Source organism: Helicoverpa armigera, chromosome 16 (genome assembly GCF_030705265.1).
Source record: "Helicoverpa armigera isolate CAAS_96S chromosome 16, ASM3070526v1, whole genome shotgun sequence".
Classification (NCBI taxonomy): Eukaryota; Metazoa; Arthropoda; class Insecta; order Lepidoptera; family Noctuidae; genus Helicoverpa; species Helicoverpa armigera.
In genome coordinates, this window is record NC_087135.1 from 8,301,562 (window position 1) to 8,323,421 (window position 21,860).

Sequence of the window (21,860 nt, forward strand, 5' to 3'; positions counted from 1 at the left end):
AGACCTCTGAAGATCTATGAGTCTGAGCGTTCAAATAGCGTGTTTTCATCCCACGGATATTTTATTAAATAAACTAGCCTACACCGAGATTTTCTGGCATCTGCAGCACTTTCCTGCTTAAATCATAACAATAATTGGCTAGCTGCTCATTTCTTAAGAAACATACGTTTGGCCAATAGTTTTGAATTCTTGACTCCCTTTCAGCTAAATCGTCGTTTAGTAACCCGACACCTATGGAGTTATCGAGAGCTTCAGCGCGGCAATAATTTGACTTTTTAGATAGCTCTAATCCACCTCATCATTTTTCATGTGGTTAATTTTAACATTTATCACAAAATTTGGTATTTTTTAAATGTCAAAGTTCGATAGAAGACGAGTTGTGATCGGCACTGCTTACTTTAAATTTGTTTTGACGCAGCCAAAGGTACTGATACTCGTCTAAATAGTGTTTATTTATGAAAAAGCGATATTTTAAAACACGTGGGTACAATATCTAAACAATAGAAATCTTTACACTAAAATACCGAAACTCTTAAGATTGCCATCAATCATCAGTATAACCCATTTAGAGCAAGTGAAAATTTTATCAAATACGCATAGTTTTTCAAAAATGTTTTGATCTAACAAAAAAGTACATTAATCATTAATTAAAACTGCATTATTATTTTCCTGAAAATCACTTCAAAAACTTTTCAAAACACCGACGAACTTTCTGCCAGCAATTAGTCCAAAACAAGGTTCAACCAATTTCTTAGCAATTGTACAAAATTCAAATTTAGAATCCACTGTCACGCATGCTTGGCTAACCCTTTTGATGCTAGAAACATACTACAATCATTAAAACCCTTTCAAATACACGTAAAGTCCTTAAAACTAAGATTTCGCATAGGTGCCCGTTTTTTTTGCAAAAGAGTTTATAAGGTTACATAGATGACAAATGTATTCGTAGTATTTTAGTAAAATGTTTCATAATAGGTATAAGAAGTAACTAGGTACCATAGAATTTTGAAAAAAAAATCATCTAGGAATGGTTGAGCTTAATTACTTTTAAATTAAAAACACAAAAACGTCTCCTAAAGAATATAAAAAGGGCATTAGCAAGTAATGTCATAGTAATACTTCAACATGTTCTAACTCGGTTTGGAATTGGAAGAGCGTAAGTATTTTACTCTGATATTTGGGGACTTTACCCGTCTCTATTTGCGCAAAATCTCGGCTAAATACGTGATCTTCGAGTAAATAAGAATTGTTTTTAATGCCAAACTTGTTCGCAGATTTATCATGTAGGTATGTATAACTAATATTTTTCTAAACATTGCCTGTTGCGTTCAGGCAAGCTTTTATGTGCGGATTTAAATTCTAACGATGGTCTATTGATTATAGCTCTCAAATAGCTTCAGTTAGATAATCTAGATCCAATTGGATATAATGACGTACTATCTTCAATGTGAATGTAGTAAGACTAGGTACATTTATCAAAATGTCGATAGTGAAAGTAAAATCGCTTGGAATTTTTATAAAGGAAAGTAATACAAGTCTTACAAAACCAGTATTAAATTACCAAACGACCCTTGTTTAATCTGTAACAAATATTCCTTAAATAACTTTAACCTTTACATTTTTATATTAAATATTTTTTTTTGTGACGAAAGCAGTTATTTACGCCGTTTAAATACGAACACAACTTAATTAATTTTACAAGTAAATAATTAACACTAAAATAGTAACAGAGTTAAGTGGTCAATCATGTGTAATTATTTCAATAATTAAGTGGTAATAAAATTGATTAAATGTTCATACTTATTAATAAAGCTTTAGAAGAAATAAATAGGTTTTTTATATGGTATTTTTAAAGAAAAACTTATCAGAAGAAGAATTTTCTCATAATAAGCAGAATATAAAAATATACACATATAGCCACATTAATAAGACATATGTGTCTGGCATTTATGTATACGATTGAAATAAAAGGTAAATTTATTGATGTCGCAATATCTTTTTTAAAAACATGCACATAAGAAGCTGCATAATTCTTTAGCCTAACCGCAAAATTGCAGATTTTAGGAATGAAAACATATTTCAATACTAATAATAAAAACTAACGTTCGGCGATCCAAACAAGAATTAACTTTGTGGGTGTGTAAAAACTCGATAGAAGCCAACCCACATTCCATAGAATGATAGATGGTTGAAATGGTATAAAAGCCAATGTTAAAAACAATGAAGCAATTGATATTTCTGATTATAATAAAGCCGATATTAATGATATAACTAAAAATAATGACAAAGAAGCCTTTACACATACTAAAAAAAATAAGAACGATGTTGAAATTATTTGTAGATCAACTGCGCAGTACCATGTTTTTGTAACTTTAATTAGATGTACGACGAGTACATTTGTATGATCTATTGTATGGTGTTATGCGTGGGTTGTTGTTCTAGAAGAAAAAAAATGTTCTTGTTTTGTTTTAATTATTTGGAACTATTTGCGGCAGTCGGTCTTAGAACTAAAGCTGCTCTGTAGCATCATTCACTGATTTATTGTCTAGCCAACGTTTTTGTTATCTATTTATCTCCTTTATTTTTCTAAAGATAATAAATAACAAGCTGACCTATCCAAGTCCTGTTCCGTCTAAACCGTCTGTAGCTAAACATTATTATCAATTGCCATTTTAATCCTCCATTGTTTTGTTATTTTTGTCACGGCATTTTCTACAGGCTGCGATAATCCTTGATTTACGTTTATTCGATTTTTATATTTCAACTTATAAATTAATCCCATCAATGACTGTATCACTATTAACTTTATTGTTACTGCATCTGTACTATCATCATCAACTGTAATATTACCATCTTTATGTGTATGGTTTATGATATTCAAAGGTTTATCATTGTTTATACCTACTGCTTCATCATCGAGATGCTCAATAAATATGTCTACAATCACAATTAATGTACTATGATTGGAACGTGATTCAATAAACGCCATTGAATTATCCTATTGTTGTTTGATTTCTTTGCTTTTGTTTATCATAAAAAAAATGTTGAGAATCTCATTGAGCATCTTAAATAAATGCTGTTATTGTAGGTATTATAAAAGAAGTTATTTCTAAATTAATATTTCTTTATTATTTATATCTTGAATATCTATGCATTGTTGTCTATGTCTAGAATCTAAAACAGGTTTGATTCAACGCTAATTTGGTCATAAATATCCTTTATTCATAAACGCCTTTGGCAGTGACCGGTGCTTCGGCATCCAAAGTAGTTATGTAATATCCAGAAATAGAATAATGAGCCATCCTTAGTGTCAGAAGGATAATATAATAGATGATAATATACGGATGTCTGAACTAGTCTTTGTGAAATAAGTGGCGTGGGAGGTGATGATGAAGAGAACCAATTTTCAAGACAAGGTCATATCAATCCAATTTTCAGTAGAGCTAATGGAAAATGTAATACTAAAACTGATGTTAAAGTGCAAGAAGCATTTCTTGAAATGTTTTGGATTTCTGCCAAAGTGGCAACAGCTTACAATAATGAATAGTGTTATGGTGTTTTTATTAATTCATTCGGTAAATCGATTCTTAGTTTTATTAGAACCATCAATATTTTAAATAATTTTATATTCAACTATCTTAGTCTTCGTTTCAACTTTGTTAGCAAGTATCGCGTGTACGCCATTAAAAATTACCTCGATACATCCACGTGATTCTACTTTATAGCGACCTTAATAACTTAACATCATAAATAAAATTCCCATATATATTGTTTTAGTCTTAAGGTCATTTGACTGTCCTGATTATTTCGTCCTTGTTATAACAATAGAAGGAGGAGTTGGATCTATCAATAATGTTCTTATACAAACTGAAGATTATAATATTGTTGGTTCAAATGAATCTTTCGGGTACTTAGCTTTATCTACTGCAGCTAAACTGTAACGAGGACACGTAATTCGCATTGAAGATAATTTTGTAAAGTTAACTTGAATGTCGAGGTCTCAGATAGCAAAAAGGTTGGTTTGAAACAATCGCATTTCATTTGTGTGTTTTTGAATACCTCCTAAGCTTCCCTCTGGAAGAAGTGAAAACTTTGGCGGAGATTGCGAAATTGTTTTGTGCGAAAGCGAAATTGTAAACGAAGTAATGAGAAGTCTTTATCCAAACTCAAATAGTATAACAGAATTAGTATTACATATGTTTTTTTTTTATATTTAAGAGGATTGGTCTTCAGTAATGAATATGCATTAGCAACTTATTCATAATGCAACAGAATATATAGAGCTAAACCAAATAGGGATAAAATGCATATTAGCCAATAACTAGACAATTAATAACTATTTATTAATTACAATGACGATATTAGATTAATGACGTGGTTTGTTGACGGTATGACTTGGTTCGATGGTGCGACATATTAAATTCTATAAAATTTCCTCCTATGGAAACTTTGAATAATTTAGTATTGTCTTTGTGAATGACATGACAAGTATTTTTTATTTAATCTCGGTTTTATTTACGTCTTTGCAGTTTCTCTTTCTATATACACTTTCGTCTTCTGTGTTTAGACTTACTTCTCTTTCCTTGAATGTGAAAATAATATTCATATATCATTTCGAAAACGAAAATTCTTAACAAGACACAAATACACATTCCCAATAAATTGTTGATTGAATTTATATAATGAAATGATATTAGAAAAGCTGTATCATGGTTTCAATAACTTTGATCCTATGGCAAGAAATGAAGCTACATTTCATATGGCATACAGTTAACACAGGCATCGAGTATTTGTTTTTTGTGCTCCATAATCTACTTATCCTATTACATACAATTAAGCTGTAGGAACGGAAAGTGTCCCACCAAGGCCCACACAAAACAATGAGACGCGTGAAAGTGGGTTACCAGCGCAACAACGGGTAACGGTTGCTCGCCAACCTTATGGAGAGAGTATCGATATATAATCGATCGATGATAAACGATATCGATTCGTTACATCATCGGCAGACAGCTTTTATGCTGGTGTTGAGTGTGTGGATGTGTGTGTGATAATGTGAAACACATGTTGAGAATTTTTGGAGTTGAGTTTGGTTTTGACTGTGAGGATTGAATGCAGATTTTTTCATGGACATTTTGGTGACGGTAAATTTGTTAATTCTGAAATGTAATGGCTTTGTTCTAAAGCTAAATCATAAATTTAATATAAAGCCAACAATGTATGAAAATAGCACTACATAAAACAAACCAGCTCATTCCATGAATGTTCAAGCACGTGACGTACTGACATGATTGTATGATTATAAAATAAGTATATAATTAAACCAGTACTACTTCAAACCACGTGGCAAGTACTTGTGTTAGTTTTCAAATTATAAAATATATAACCGTTTATAAATAACCTCTAGCTCCAACAAATGTTAATAAAAAAGCGGATGATGATAATAACGAAGGACAATCTCTGAATTATAATAACAAACTTGATATGTTAAAATAACCTCAGATTAAAAACGTCCGAACCGTTAAAGTTATCAACGAGTTTAATGCCAATCACGAAGTTCCAGTTATTCACAATGTTAAAGACAGTATTCTGGTAAACAATATTGCTCTAGTCATACGTTATATGAGCGTGCTAGCCCTGGTACTTTTATTACTGGTTTTGATCTTTTCTTTTATGTAATTAAGGCTACAAAAACGCGAAATTTTTGGATGGTTAAACGTTGTTATGAATCTAATTTTAGATTCGATTGGTCTCGTACGCAAATCAGGTCAAAGTCGGACCAAAACCGGTATTTTAATATGTTTATACATTTTATGATTATTATAAGTACGCAAATCGCCTTTTCTTATCCATAAATTATTCTGACATTTTAATAACCGGTTTAATGACGAAACGCTTCGCTATTAATTTATCATGACCGTCATCGTTTATTTTTTTAGCTGTCGAATGTGCTATTTCATTTTCTGTTCTCGGATTTACACAGGTGGCTAAAATACTGGCCCCACTATTCATATACAAATTCAACGAATATCTTGTAGCAAAATTTGCAATTCAATGTTCAATGTTAATTACCTATTGAATTGTTTTGCAAATGTCTGTTATCATATCAATGGTATGGACTTCATTGACACTTTCAAATCTATTGTCAAAACAATCAACCATTAGGTTTATTATAAGCCAGACGTATAAGCAATGGAATGCCAGATTTATATCTCAATTATAATTGCCTCCTGTGCTATTCAGGGTAATGGCATAAAACCAAATTTAATTGTCGAAAGGTATAAACAATTCCTAAACAACAGACACCAATTTAAGAAACATGTATCTCGTGTATAGTTTGAATTGGATTTGCATTCATGATTTCGCATAATATATCAGCGCAGGTAAGATTTAACAGTATCTTAATGATCTCAAAGTCGAACTTTTTTGGGTTCAATGAATTTCAGATTAGGCAAAATTAGATTTTGAGGCTCATCGCAGAACTGAAGTTTATGCACCATCTACAGAAGTAGTTTAATGTATTTGCTGTTTATATTTTACCTTAGGAGGAGCTGGCTCAGGAACATCGGAGTCCCACTCTGAACTGAGATCATCACTGGACGCCTCCGTGTAATCCTCAGTCCAAGGCACTTCCAGTAGGGACATCTTCATCTGGTCGTAACCAGGAGACATGGTCTGGGGTCCGTAGCCCGGAGGCAACGGACTCGAAGCACGACAGTCCTCACAATTACACGGTTTTGGTCCAAAGCTCTCCTTAGTAGGAGAGTCATCTTTCACGCCAGTCTTTGAGTTTCTCCTAGTATCACGTTTACGCGCACTTCTAGGAGATAGTCTGTTATTGCACTGTGGTGGAATATAATACTTGGTCGGTTCGGACGACCGTCTTCCACTTCTCCCGCAGTCAGGAGTCTCTATTTTCACTGGGGTCAGCAACGACATTTTCTTGGTGAGCTGCTGCCGCTCAGCGTCCGTGGGCCTGTCTTCAGCTTCCATGGTGTAACGTATGATGGGAATGGTGAACGTGAACTGCTCCGTGCACTCCGGCATTATTATGACAAATCACTTCACGTACTGCCTCCCAATATTTGGACGACAGGGTAACGACATTTTTATGCAAGGTCACATTGATAGTCACTCGTGGTGCGCGGGCTGTGGAGCGGAGCGGACGCGAGCGTCATGCGCGCGGGTGGAGCGTGCACTGCGCCTGCGCTGTGACCCGGTAGGCTTCACGCGGCGCGCGCGCGCAACTGAACCGCTCAGCCAAACTCTATGTCGATGTACAAGATATGCGGGTGATAGCCCGACACCCAACGTTTATTTAGAAATCAGTAGAGCCTTGTGCGTGGCTTAAATGTAAAATTGCTCCTACATACATGTGTTGCAATTTGTTCTGCTCTGTATTTCGACGACAAATGTGGTATTGATCACAATTAATAGCTGCGGTTTCCTTTTAGTCTATATAAGGGCTCTAATACGTTATTAATGTATGGTTAAGCTATTAATTAAGGTTCGTGAGAAAACATTCCAAGTGTGACTAGTCATGATTTGTAACGGCTTCGTGTATAGCACTGATACTGTATTTTTATTTAGATCGCACATGTGTTCTAATGAATTGGTTGTTCAGTTTTTTTGCAATTAATGCAGAGCACAAGTTCCTTTCAGTTCGTGATTCATGTGGGTTGTTTATTGCCAAATATTGGTGTAGTTCTAATTTTAACGGCTGTGAAGCAAATAGTCGGTTAAGTGGGGACTATAATTACGTCAACAACGTCTGACCGGTTTTAATTGACGAATGGATGTTGATGATAACAATTCTAGTTTCTAAACATGAACCTCGGGGCAAGGAGATGGTCTAGTTAAAGTTCGCTTTGATTCTATGATCTGTTTCAATTAAATGTACTATGTTATGGACGCCATTATTTTTATGAGACGATGCGTTAAATGTTACACAGACTGTGCGTCATATCTTATGACATATGCTATAAAAGCTGAAGTTAAGTAAACTCTAGACTGTTCAATTTAAATATAAAAATCTTTACTTTTTATGTACGTCAAAAAATAATTGGTTAAAATAGGTAAAGCATGACACACACTGGTTGAAAAGGTTAATAATTCTGACCTAGTACAAACAATGGACGGTTTCAAAAGAAATACTTGTTTTGAGTTATTTTGCTTAGGTAACAGGTTAACCCTACTATTGATGTCTGTCCCGATAAGTGACCTGTTCAGGTACAAGATATTTTAGGGTCCAAAAAGAACTTATACATATAATAAGTTGGGAGCGAAATTTTTGAGATCACATTAAACTCGCATGGTTTCCGACGAGGAAAATTATAGTTATCCGTGATCCAAAAAACAATGACTTTCGACAATAACATAAATAATTTATAAACCTGCTACCAACATGAACTTTCAGTGCAGAAAATTGGAACACACTGGTCAATTTTTTGCATCACCTCGTTTCATAAAGGTTACTAGTTCCCACACAATAGGTGATAAATTGACAAAATAATTTATTATTCCACTTAAATAATATAATACAAAATAACAAGCAGGAATTTACGACCTTTTCAATGTAAAACATTAACTATGTCATTCAATTTTACTTGAAAAAAAGTTGTCTGTCATGGTTGTGACAATATTTTTTCCTTTTGAAACAATTGCGTTTATTACCTATCACAAATGCATGACAAATATCATAACAGCTCATTATATTAAATTACTTTTCATAAACCTGCGAGTACATATTTCCTCTAAATCTAAATTTTAACCAAATGCACAAACCATCATTCTGTAGTGTAGCATCACAAGGATATTCTAAAAATATGTGTTATTCTACACCGTGGAAGATAATAATGAATATTTTTTTTTGGTAATTCTTTTTTTTTTAATTAGCCTATGCTGTCCCACTGCTGGGCAAAGGCCTCCCCATTTTGCCTAAACACCTCTCAATCTTTTGAGACCTCCCAATCAGGGTTGTAGCCATACATTAAATGGACTTTTTACGCTTTTATCTTAGTAAAGTTCATAGAAATGTATGGTATTGTTTGTGCGCTTTAGCGCCAAAATTCCAAAATTCCAGCCAAATTCATAAGCATTTTAATGCTTATGCTTATGAATTTGGCTGGAATTTTGCGGTGAATAAGAACGATAAATTCAGTAAAACTGTAAATCATGTTCCCCAGCGTATAGGTAGGCATTTCAATGTTAAATAACCTATTAATAACTTCGTGTATTTGTAATAATTTCATTGAACTTTATAAGAAATTATTAAGGAAAATTATTTAATAAACGAGGGTTAAGCTGAAGCGATAATAGTTTTAGGTTATTTTCACAGAAATCGCCTTGCTCATATATTGTGTTGAAAATGAATAAACACAAATATCGGCGGAATTCAATAACCGATCGATCCGTTGGTTTGCGATTGGTGATTGAATTTTAACATTCGCTTCATATAAATCATGACAGAATGTCTTATCGAAAAACGTTAAACTGTGGGTCCCGGCTGTCATTGAACATCCTTGGCAGTCGTTACGGGTAGTCAGAAGCCAGTAAGTCTGACACCAGTCTAACCAAGGGGTATTGGATTGCCCGGGCAACTGGGTTAAGGGGGTCAGATAGGGCAGTCGCTCCTTGTAAAGCACTGGTACTCAGCTACATCCGGTTAGACTGGAAGCCGACCCCAACATAGTTGGGCAAAAGGCTCGTAGGATGAATGTCTAATCGAAAATGGATCGGTTATTGTAATCGGCAGTTATGGAGACAGGACTTTGACATTACCTGTGTAGTTCCAAAGTCAAAATTCTATCTGTAGTAAGCAAAACAAAAGATAGGTATTAAAATCCACAGTATAAGTAGGGTAACCAAGCTTTCAAAGTTGCCGCAGATGTTAATCACAAAAGAAATTTTGCACATAGTATTTTATTACTCTTCATCAAGACTTTTATACGTAAGATTGAGCTGTCTGGACTTTAAAGTCTACTTATTTATCACTTTTCGTAGTGATAAATCCATCAATTTACTTTAAAATATCTTCCTGCTTTTCATAAATATTTATGGTGAACGTTAACAAGCCGCGACGAGACGTTTCGGTGTTTTCAAAAAGATATATTTCAATAAAAGGTGTCGATGAATAATTTTATGATTATCAACGTTTTTCGCTATTATTATTTATAGATTTAACAACATAAATCTTGTTTTAGCTGTTTTCTGCGACAAAATCGTTCCAAGGATACTTATATATATGTAGACCGCCACTTGATTAGCCATATGAATACAAGTAAATAAGAATGATTTTCTTTTTCAAATCAATTTTATAGAATATATAGAAATTTTAATATGATGATGAAATTATATTACCGTGGTCATATTAGCTAATTTAATTTTTTTTCAGTGACAGAATCCAATAAAAATACTGATAAACAATAAATTAAACTTAGGTATTAGATTTGATATTAAATTATACTCACACGTTTTTTCCAGTTTATAGGTTTTCTTATAAAATAACATGAACGTAAATAATTCTGAGCTCATAATGTCTAGATTTCAATCTCAGCTCATAAACTATAGATCGGTACAAATATGGTGTCTTACTACAAAATACTACTCAGTTTAAACTGGATTACTGAGAAATAATAATAATTTCAAGCAATCAGTATTGCTGGGGATATTAAGTCTCTTTATACATATAAAAAGCTGTTTTCCCACAGATTCCTGTAGGAACTACTATAAAATATAGAAAAAGTTACTTGGGGATAATTTAGCATCTTAGTTGTGAAAGGACTTTTCAAATCGATTTAGTAGTTTGCCCTACCCCTTACGAGCCCTTTGGAGCACAAATAAATGCCCTTTCCTCTTTATTATAGCAGCTAACCAATTTATTCAATTCATTTTATTATATTTGTTTAGACATCATATTGAGATCAGATAGAAGTAAAATGAACAACGTCTTTTAACTCCAAAATATGCAAAAACAAAGATCAATTAAAAAAAAGATGAGCAGGAAACTAAATATATGTAACACTAAAATCCAACACGCAACCACCTTTTCTTGTAATCAGTTTTCTCATTTTAATGTTCTTAATCTTTATATGTTCTGGAAATACTTATGATTAATATTAACAATCACAAATATAATAGGTATAGGCCTACTGACTTAAAATATGACGTCGACGTATTGAACATTAATAAAGAAATCCCAGACTGATTCATTTTTATTGATTTTCGGGAACTAATAAAGATGATTCAGACACAATCAGTAAAACCAACTACAACACTTCTAAGAGTCTGATTCATTTTCAGTTTTCCAAAAAGTTAGCTTAGGAAGCTTAGTTTAGACACCATAGCTCATATCTATTTTTGGTCTTAAAGTCAGCACCCAATTCTAAGATGATTAAATATTACACGGAAAAGGTAAATAATGAACTTAAAAAGTGAACCATCAATACATACGTTAACTTTCTAAGGGATATTACCAAAATGGACCCTATTATGAAGACTTTGCTGTCCGCCTGTCACCAGGCTGCAGGAATGCTCTTACACAGATGTTTTCCTAAGTACCAGTGTTTTACAAGAAGCGACTGCCTATCTGACCTCCTCAACCCAGTTACCCGAGCAACCCAATACCCCTTGTTTAGACTGGTGTCAGACTTACCGGCTTCCGACTTCCCGTAACGTCTGTCAAGGATGCTCAATGACAGCCGGGACCTACAGTTTAACGTGCCATCCGAAACACAGCCGTTGCTACTTCAATAACAAAAAAAAACTAGAATCAAAATAGCATTTTAGGTGGCTGCCGTTTAACATACACGTGCTACTTTAGTAGTACCTATTTTGTTGTAGTACGCATAAACACTAGGTTTACGGATATAGGTACGCGCTTTATTATTGGAAAATACTATAACGTAGGCTATTTCTTCTTAATGAGTTATTTGTTTATCTCGACTAAGACGTCAATAAATAATTCCCTATTGAAATCAGAGTATTCCTTTTGAAACGGAACTCAAACTTTACCTCATACCTATCTGCCTAGCTATTTCCCAATTATGTCAGGGTTAGATTCCAGTCTAACAGGATGCAGCTTAACTTCTTGTCTAATTCTTCTAATAAGCTTCTTTTAACAGGGGGAAATTCCTCATGGTCTGTCCTCCACCTAGAGTCGGTGGAGGGGTGTGCCGGACTCTTAGTGTTACCTCCAATTATACTCTATGCAGCGTTTTAGCGTTTTACCACGCACGACTGCTTTCCTGACCTTCTCAGGGTTGAGTTGACTAGTCACCCTTTGGCAAGACTAATTGTCAGACTTACTGGCTTTTGACTACCCGTAACAACTGGCAAAGATGTTTAACTTTGTCTGACGCAAAAGAAAAACTAGCAAGAATAAAAAAACTGTTTTACGTAAATTCGTTTTTCAGAGTTATTTTTATAAAATCTGATAATAAAATCCGTGTTCTGAAGAGAACTGATGTTTAGATATCATTGTGTCCATGCGATGTGGTGATCAGAACTCATTACGAGGATATTCTCAGACTATTTATATAACAATAGTATGAGAAATAGATAATGGTTAATGTAGGGTTATCTACAGGCCCTTGACAGAACATGAAATAGATAAGACTATAAACGATTTAAAAGTTCTGAGGGGGCAATTCTGTTGTTACTATCCAGACTCTATCAATGTCAACTCTAATATAGTTTTCACACTTGCGGATTTTGTCGGGCGTTTGTTTGTACGCTCGGTTTTTCTACGAGTGACATTTTCGGAGCGGCAGAAAATCTGTCGTGCCGATTCCTCTGTAATTCTTTATATTTTCCTAACGCCATAAATTTTATTTTTATTAGTTCAACAGGTTAATTTCAAAATACGAGCTATCATGAGTGAATTTTCCTAGAGCTCCAATGAATATACTTTCCCATGACAAAATACAATATTTTTCATCATCGGACAAATGATTTTCTCATGTTACGTCACAGATATTAACAATACCACTAGAAGTGTCACATTTTCACAGCTACGTACATAGGTCACGTTGAGCCATCAAATGATAATATAAAATAACAGTAATGATATCGTGACCATATTTAATTGTTTAAGTGTCTGTGGGAATTACGAGTCGTTACTTTAACCTATGATAATGTGTTAACGGTATGTTTATAACTGTTCAATATGTTTTAGTAGAATCTTAGAGTTATGACGTACTTCTTCGTATACCTAGGTACTTATAAAATTTATTATTTTTTCCAGTATAGATTTATTCATGCTCGTTAGATCTACATCTTTCTAAAACAAATTAATTGGTGCATTCATTCAGTGAAAGCAATTAAATGTTAATCGAATAATTTGATGTTAATCGTCAATGATTACATTACCAATAATGATAGTTGTCTGAAAATCAAAATCAACAATCTGTAGACATCCGAATAAAACCTCCTTCGTTATTGGGAAGCCGGTTAAAAATGACGTAAGTTTTATATGGCCAATTGTAAGAAGATTGCTATTCTGCTTAACTCAAAGAAATAAAGGGGTAATCTTTGAAGTTATCTGCTTACTTAACTGATGGTTGAGACAAGGCTGTTCAGTTGCCGTGACGTTCGAGATATTATGATAATCACTAACCGTATCATTGTGACTACGTAGTTGTTACTATAAATAGATTATATTGAAAGTACCTATTTACTTGTAAATATTTGCTTAGCTACATGACATCGATGAATAGCCTGGAAAGTTCTAGTCTGTAGTTAGAGGCATAAATCCGTTTGTACTACATTGTATTTGCCTCATCCATCCGCATTCCAGTGGATTCCATGAATCTTCCAAATTCAAATACTTCTTTTGTTTTTGGAACAGGCCTGGCTGGCTGGAGTAAGTGATAAATCACTTATTTTTTTTTAATGCTTTTCTATTAAGATAATATAAGCAAGAGCATTCTGTACTTATCTTTATCCTCAAAAGTTCTCTTACACTAACTAGGTATTCACTCTATGGCGTCGATACATATTTATATCTATATAAATAGATACAGGATAGATAAAAAATCAACTTTTTAAAATAGTCACCTTTAAAAGGTATCCGGAGACGGAGATAATGCTATACCTAACAGGATTCAAAGATGGGAAAATGTGACTTTTATCACCGAGTGGGAAAAATAAACGTGTTGGAATTTAGAAAAAAATCTAGGTTGTAAAAGTAGGTATAGTATGTAAATATTATGTACGATTGAGATAGATGGCCTTCGTCTTCGACCAAAAAAAATGCAAAACTATGTATAAGAGTAGATACTACTTTTACCTACTTACTTACGTATTGAAGGTTTGATTTGACGAAGAACAGATTTGATGATATTACCTGAAATCAAACAAGAAACTAATTAAGTTTATTTAATCAGGCGCCTATAATAAAACGTATTAAAAAGTAACAAAATACGGCGTTCTGACCCCGGATTCAGAAGTTTATGGATACCTAAGCAATGCACATGCACATAAAAATCGCAAAAAGGAATATTGACGCACCTAAAAACATCCTGTTTACCTCATCAAAATTTTTCCTGTAAGACGTCATTATTGATATTAAGGAAATCTTAGTTGGGAAACTCGCAAAAATAAAGTAAAAGTTGCGATAATATATTCAATATTCACCAATCAATCGCTAAAATCCGCATTGAGCATGAATGAAGACATATAGCTACATTATGTCTCATGCTATCTCTAAAGCAGGTCCCACACATTATAAGGAGTGTCAACAAACCCCAGTGGGGGCCACCGGGGCCAAAGCCTGCCGGGGCTGGTACATAAAGGACTCAAGAAAGACGTGGTGGGGTTTATTCAGTAACAGTCTGACACTCCCTCACGCTACATCCAAAGCGGGATGATCTCACATTTGAGGATTTCCCATAAAAAAAAACGTATAAAGGGGTCGATTCATGAAAAAGATTGCTTTGAAGTAAATAAGGTAAACGCGGGTGAAGTCGTCATGCCCCAATAGTCGTCAATTAATCTTAAAACTTTTATTATTATTTTCTACTGAACTTAAAATGGGCTGGTTTATATATCAACATATTCTTGATAATATATTGCACAATTGAAATAACAATACGGGGTTTTAGCAGTCACGGCTTCTCAGATATGTTATTTGAAACGTGTGTGCCCTAATAAAATCGTTTTTTCGTGAAGTTCAGCTGTCAAAAGTGAAACTCAGCACGTGGTTTTGTGTTTTGATTTACATAACTCCAGTGAGGTCTGTGGTATGTTTCTTTGTTTAATTAGATAGTTAAGTTTATTTGCTAGCGATGTAATATGCAATTTGGAATACTTTTAACATAGAAGATATATTTTTTTAATGTGACATCTATTGGTACTTCAAAACTCCCATTTGTCCCAAAACCCGTTAATTTTACAATTATTATGACGACTACTGGTTCATGCTCAAAAGTTGCACCTAAACTCGTCATAATAAGGATATTTTGTGTTTTACAGTACAAAATGCGAATAAATAGCTAATATCGGGACTTTTACAAAATTGATAACTGTCTAGAAGAAACATATTTAAGGTTTAGACTACATTTGTTCATAAAACTGCGTTTCTTTTAAGCTTTTTCTCAGGGGTAAATTTTACTCTGCTGGTTCTATATGCACGTACACAGCCATGTTATTCGATTCAATTCATATGTTTCTTAATGGTTAAATCCCCTGTTTTCTATAAGTATGAACTTTCTATGAGTGTTTTTTCAGGTAGGTATATATTGGCCGCTGTAGGCCTCCGCCATTCGATTAAAATCTACCGCTTTGGGTACAAGTAGGTCTAGCACTAGCCTTTGTTTCTACTATGCTTGGATTACAATTTGTGGCAAACAAAAATTGACTGTTCTTACACTATGCTTTATGTTCGAAATAATTGCATTTCGTCACGCGTCTTCCTAACGTGCCTTAATAGCGCCTGTATAAAAATTATGTCATTCAACTAGTTTTGACGCAAAAAATATTAAAATCAGTTTTAAAACTAAGATGACATAGCTTAGGGCAAGTCCCCTCTTTGAGGAGTGGCTCGGGAGGAGTCACGGCGCCCTCACGTACCGCATGACGCAGGTCCTCACCGGACACGGTTGTTTCGGGAGGTACCTGCACCGCATCGGTCGTGAGGAGGCGCCCGGGTGTCACCATTGTGCGGACAGCCCCGAGGACACGGTGGACCACACAGTCCAGGTGTGCCCCGCATGGGAGGGGCACCGCCGGGTCCTCGTCGAGGCTTTGGGCGGCGGTGACCTCTCGCGTCCGGCCCTGGTTCAGGCCATGGTCCGGGGCGAGAGGGAATGGGATGCCGTTGCCTCCTTCTGCGAAGCGGTCATGCTCGAGAAGGAGGAGGCGGAACGCCAGAGAGTTCGCACCTCTCATCCCGGCCGCCGCGCTGGACCAGGTAGACACCATGGGCGCCGGGTGTCGCGAGATGACTCCCGGCCACCGTAGGCGTGGGTCTGTGGGCGGTGAGTTTGGGTGGCTCATCGACCCTCTGTCTTTCTAGACGACAGACCCGTGTCGACGGCGCGCGTTGTTCCACGCGCTCCTCAAAGAGATGTCAGCAACCCCAGCGGGGCCCAGCAGGGCCAAGGCCTGCCGGGGCTGCGGGTTGTTCGAAAGAGATACCGCGGCCCTGGTACATAAAAGGCCCATGACGGAACACGACGGTTTTTAGTCAGTAAGAGTCTGACACTCCCTCTCCGCTGCTAACCCACAGCGGAAGTTGTCATTTGATGATTTTTGACATCGTTAAAAAAAAAAAAAAAGATGACATAGCTTCCATCACTGTCACTTCTTTGCTTATCGTATTCGATATTGATGGGTAAAGAGTAAGATTTTTTTATTTAAAATTGTCTGTATTTAGTGATTCCATGATCGTAATTTTAATAGCAGATCATGACTGAAAGAAACTACAAGCAAGAGGGCCTTTTAAAAGTCATAAAAGCTGGAAATCAAGGGCCCAAGGGCCCAATCAAGGGCAAGAAAATTTAAAACGCCCTTTTGAGACAACTTTAATTTAATGGTGACACAAAACCGACGATTATCCCTGTATACTATAGAAATGAACCCAAGGAAAATCTCCGGTTGTGTGCTAAACTATTGCTAAATATGGAGGAAAACTACTTGGGCTATTGCGTTGGGATGTTAGTGGATTAGGATATAGGAAACTATAGGAACTATGGCACCTGGAAAAAAAGTCGTGGTGGCCTGGTGGGCCAAGAATCAACCTCTCAAGTATGAGGGCGCGGGTTCGATTCCAGGTCAGGCAAGTTCAGGCTTTCTAAGTTTGTATGTAATTTCTAAGAATATCCTGCAATGACACCAATGACTGTGTTTCGGATGGCACGTTAAACTGTAGGTCCCGGCTATCCTTGAACATCCTTGGCAGTCGTTACGGGTAGTCAAAAGCCAGTAAGTCTCACACCAGTCTAACCAAGGGGTATTGGGTTGCCTGGGTAACTGGGTTGAGGAGGTCAGATAGGCAGTCGCTTCTTGTAAAGTAGTGGTACTCAGCTGAATCCGGTTAGACTGGAAGCCGACCCCAACATAGTTGGGAAAAAAGGCTGATGGTGATGATGAGGAACTATGGCACCTGCCGATGACAATGTATAAAATACATGTTAAAATGGCAGGTGGAAACTCGCCACCTCACTTACTGGGCCCACGGGAATCAGTCGCTAAATCGCAAAAAGAGGGCAACAGGCACATGAGCGGCTGAAGGGTGAGGATACCTCGGTGGACTTTAAACGTAGATCACACGCTCCCTGTGGGTACAGCATCACCGGCCCACTCGCCACTTACCACGAGGCACCTACCCTCCGAGCAGGGCTGCTAACCCTGCTCTAGCGACTCCACTCTGGTCGGCCAATGAAGGCAAGCCAAGAGGCGGGAGACCTTCACTCCGGCAGGCCGGAGATGGGGGACAGTATACTCTCCCCGGAGCACTCGGATATATAGCCCCGCAGGGTCGCTACTCCCCGTCATCCGCCTCAGATGCCCTGTGGGGCTTATTAGATATTTTTTTCATTTATTTATTCTTGCACATATTTATTACATTTTTAAATTTTAAATATTAAAATAAAAAACATTTAAAAATATAAAAAATAGGTTGCCACCGATATCGGGCACAGGGTTATTAGATATTATTATTATTGGGTTTGAACGGTTAGTTGTACCTAATCATATTTTATTTTTTGATTGATAGGTACCTTTAAGACAGTAGACAGTTTGAACTGTCTATAGAGTTTTTTGCAAATGGTACTTAACATGCGCTAAGCAGTTCAGAAGTTTTGATGAATGACAACCTTACCTACATATCTATGAATGTTAGTAATTATTTCGCGGAAAGCTATATAAATGAATGTGGCTTTTATTTTTTGTGAATACTAATTATTTTATTTTACAATTTAAATATTTTAAAAGTAATTATTATACTCGTGCTACATATGCACATGACTGCATGGTTATTATGATTAAGAAATTTAACATATATTTTATAAACTGGTTTTGTGATTCCAAGCGTTTGATAGATAGGAATATAAATTAAAATGCAACCATGTATCTGTTTTATTGAATACCTGCTCTTCTAACAGATTATGACCTATTCGTAATAGGAATTTGGTTTTTATCTATCTACCTACCTAATGTTTCAAAAGCACAAGTATGCTTTACAAATTCAAGCACAAAAAAAATGTACATAACTTGAACCTTATGTTCAAGAGCAGAGAGTTTACATTAGCATTAAAAATTGACGAGTACTGGGAATATTTGACGAGTATCCGTACAAATCAGACGACTATTGGTACAAATCGCCCTTTTTTTACTTTTGCCTTAATAAGTATACAAACCCATCAAAATGATTAAAAAAACATTAGTTACTTAGAATAATGAATAAATACTCTATCACGTCATGCAAAAAATTTCATTTTCTATTGAATATTTAACACACAGTAGCGCTTCAAAGTCAGTGATTTCCGAAATCCGACGACTATTGGTACGTTTACCTTAAGCCATTCCTTCATTTGACACATAATTAATCATTTCCATGACAACTAACAGTATAGTTCGGAAACCGCGAACCAAGTACACCTGTACGTAGAATATTAGGTGCGATGTCAAATTGTATACAATGGAAACTGACCAAAACATAAAATCACAAAGTTCAAAGCACTAGGAGGGAAAATTACAAAATATGACATTACATAATGATGTTACGTCAATTTTAACGTAAATGTCGTACTTTAACGTTATACCTATTACCTATATTTGAATAAATTAAAATAATTTTGAAATTCATACAGACGAAAAACAATTTAATTTGACACATCACTGTGACGCAGTAATAGTACTTTTTTTCATAATACAGAAGGTACAAAGGTTTAAAACCCTTACCAATCTCAATAAATGAAGTATTGTTGATTAGTCGTATTATTTTTGAATTGATAAATTAGCTTTTTATCGCACGGGAAATGAGTTTAATGACTGCAAACTGTAGTCATACATATGTAGTCATATATATAATATACTTACACCTACACTCATTACTTAGTTATTATTATGTATTTTTTCTAAAAGCATTGACATTGGTAGTTCTTGTTCATAATAGTAATAATAGAAGCTAGAAGTTTTCCAATGTCGAGTCATAGTGGTTTATGAATGACTATGCAATTCATACATACTTTGAACTTTGTGTAAATAAACTGGAAAGGTCAGAAAGTGTGCAGAATAAAGACTATACTTATTAAAGAAAAATCATTTTGCGTCAATTAGTGAGAACCACGAGATTTTCATAATAAACCATGTCCTACAATAATAATGTCGCCTAGACGGACTGTCTACCACGGAGGCTGTTCTTTCTAAGAAGATCAGCCAGCTGCGCAAGACAATATCGGCACTAGTAGGTATTTTCGCCGGATACTGGTGCATTCTGTTTCCTCACCCTCGCAGCCCGATGGGACGGCAATCTACCACTACTGGAGAGAGATAAGGCGCAGGACCGACATTTTCTTGCATCAATCACGAACGTCTACCATGCCCTATACAGTTATAGGTTCTCACGCTATAATTTTGCATGTTTGTGAGATATGAACCAAGTCATAATCCAGGCGATTGACATGAGTCGTGGTACAGGAGTCTTGCCACAAAAACGATTGTCCGGGGATCACCAGTGACCGCTTGGCGTTCAAAGACATTACCAAAAATGTGTTGTATCATGATTAATTGATTACTTTGTAACGAATCTTGCTTTGTAAGAACATTTAGCTTAATCGCTTGCGGTCATTGCCGAACTGGGATCATTGACTTTGTCAAACTACAGGATAATCATCATTTCATGATCAGACTATTGTCACTGTTGAATATAGGCCTTCCCCAACATCAAATGTGTTTTAGGCAAAAGTATAGGACGAGTTAAGGACGTCCTGCTTTAGTTCATGGCGTTCGAATAATTGGTACTGATTAAGAGAAGCCGGCAGGATAACGTGATGCCGTCATCTTTAAGTTAAGTTTACTGAAACTCATTTCTGGGGGAGTAGGAAAGTCTGGAAGTGGTAGTCCAACCAAATTATGGCATAATAATAGAAATAATCCATACCTCAGAAAACACGAAAGCATAAGGCATCGTCCTAATGGAACGAGAATGCATAATCATCGTAGGTTTGCGCAAAACTGTACGAACGTAAGATCAAACATGTTATTATACGTAATGTTGAACATGATATTCTAACTGACAATAGCAAGACCGATGATGAGCCGCGACTAAAATGTTTGGACGATGCCCCCCGTAGGTTTCACGATTGGTAATAAATAATTGCCAATCCTAGCGCACTTTTAGTAGTCAACAATTTTTATACCATGCCCATAAGGTAGTAAGTGCGTATTGATGTTATAGAATATAGAGGTTACAATTAGGGGCAGTCGCTCCATGAAAACCAAGCTCACTTGTCTCCATTCATATTGCAAGTTTGAGCATCGATTTTGAAATCTGATGATGATGTCTTAATCACTAGCTAATTATTTTTAGTTTTCATGATTTCCTATAAGTCCTTACGTTCTGTTAAGACCTAGAACAAAAAGTACATCTTCATCCACAGATTACTAGAACAATCCAACCTTGATAACTTTTTGCAACATTCTTTCTTATTGACACAGGAAACAAAGAATTCCTAAGTTTTTTCTCACAAAAAGTGTCTTATTCGTCATTGTAGATAAGACCTAGATTGTCTAGACTTGGAGACTAGATGACCTTTGTCCTTGGGTTCACCTATTCTGACCTTGGTTGAGTAATACAAACTTTTAAGATTTACAGCCTGAGTAATTTTATTCATAGAATTCAGTGAGTGAATGGAGTTGTAAGAAACTGATTTAATGCGCACTATTATTATTTTTTCACAGAAAATAATTATTTATAATAAAATAATATGCATATTGGCATGATAGTTTTAATTCTATTCAAGTAAAACATGTTAGTAAAAGTAGAGATTCTACTGGTTCTAATACTTTGCTGTTGTTATGTTTAGATCTACACACCTCTTTTCATTTTCATTGTAAAAGCAAAGAAATTCCATAATACAGAATTGTTGCACTTCAACGGACTATGGAAAATGGCCAACGAAATACATGCAAGTGTGAAAACGGAAAATGGCAGTAGCTACTTTAATTAACTGACTATGTAAGAACATAATAATACCTACGCCTAAATTATAACACAGAAAAACATCGAAAAAAAAACATTCAGTCCGTATACACCGTTCAAATCGCCCGTAAACAAGTCTGGCAATTTTTTCACTTAAGATCTTTAGCGGTTTAGCACTAAACAAAAATGGAGGCAAAACCATGACGCAAGTTAGTGAAGC

General features: G+C 35.5%; 2 protein-coding genes across 4 annotated transcripts in view; one reads left to right on the plus strand and one right to left on the minus strand.

The window, feature by feature from the left end:
• Positions 1-21,860, minus strand: part of Ip3k2 (Inositol 1,4,5-triphosphate kinase 2) — a 162,090-nt gene that overhangs the window by 50,336 nt on the left and 89,894 nt on the right. Inside the window, exon 1 of one of the 3 annotated variants that reach the window (XM_021334938.3) lies at positions 6,538-7,268. The exons of the other annotated variants lie outside the window; for them this stretch is intronic. Coding sequence (XP_021190613.3) covers positions 6,538-7,044 — 507 coding nt within the window. The 5' untranslated portion in view covers positions 7,045-7,268. Of the gene's footprint in view, positions 1-6,537; positions 7,269-21,860 lie in introns of those variants that run through there. 3 annotated transcript variants of the gene reach the window in all.
• On the plus strand, positions 16,025-16,719 carry LOC135117994 (uncharacterized). The gene has a single exon (XM_064038710.1). It carries the CDS (start codon positions 16,069-16,071, stop codon positions 16,453-16,455), a length of 387 nt encoding a protein of 128 aa, XP_063894780.1. The 5' UTR covers positions 16,025-16,068; the 3' UTR covers positions 16,456-16,719.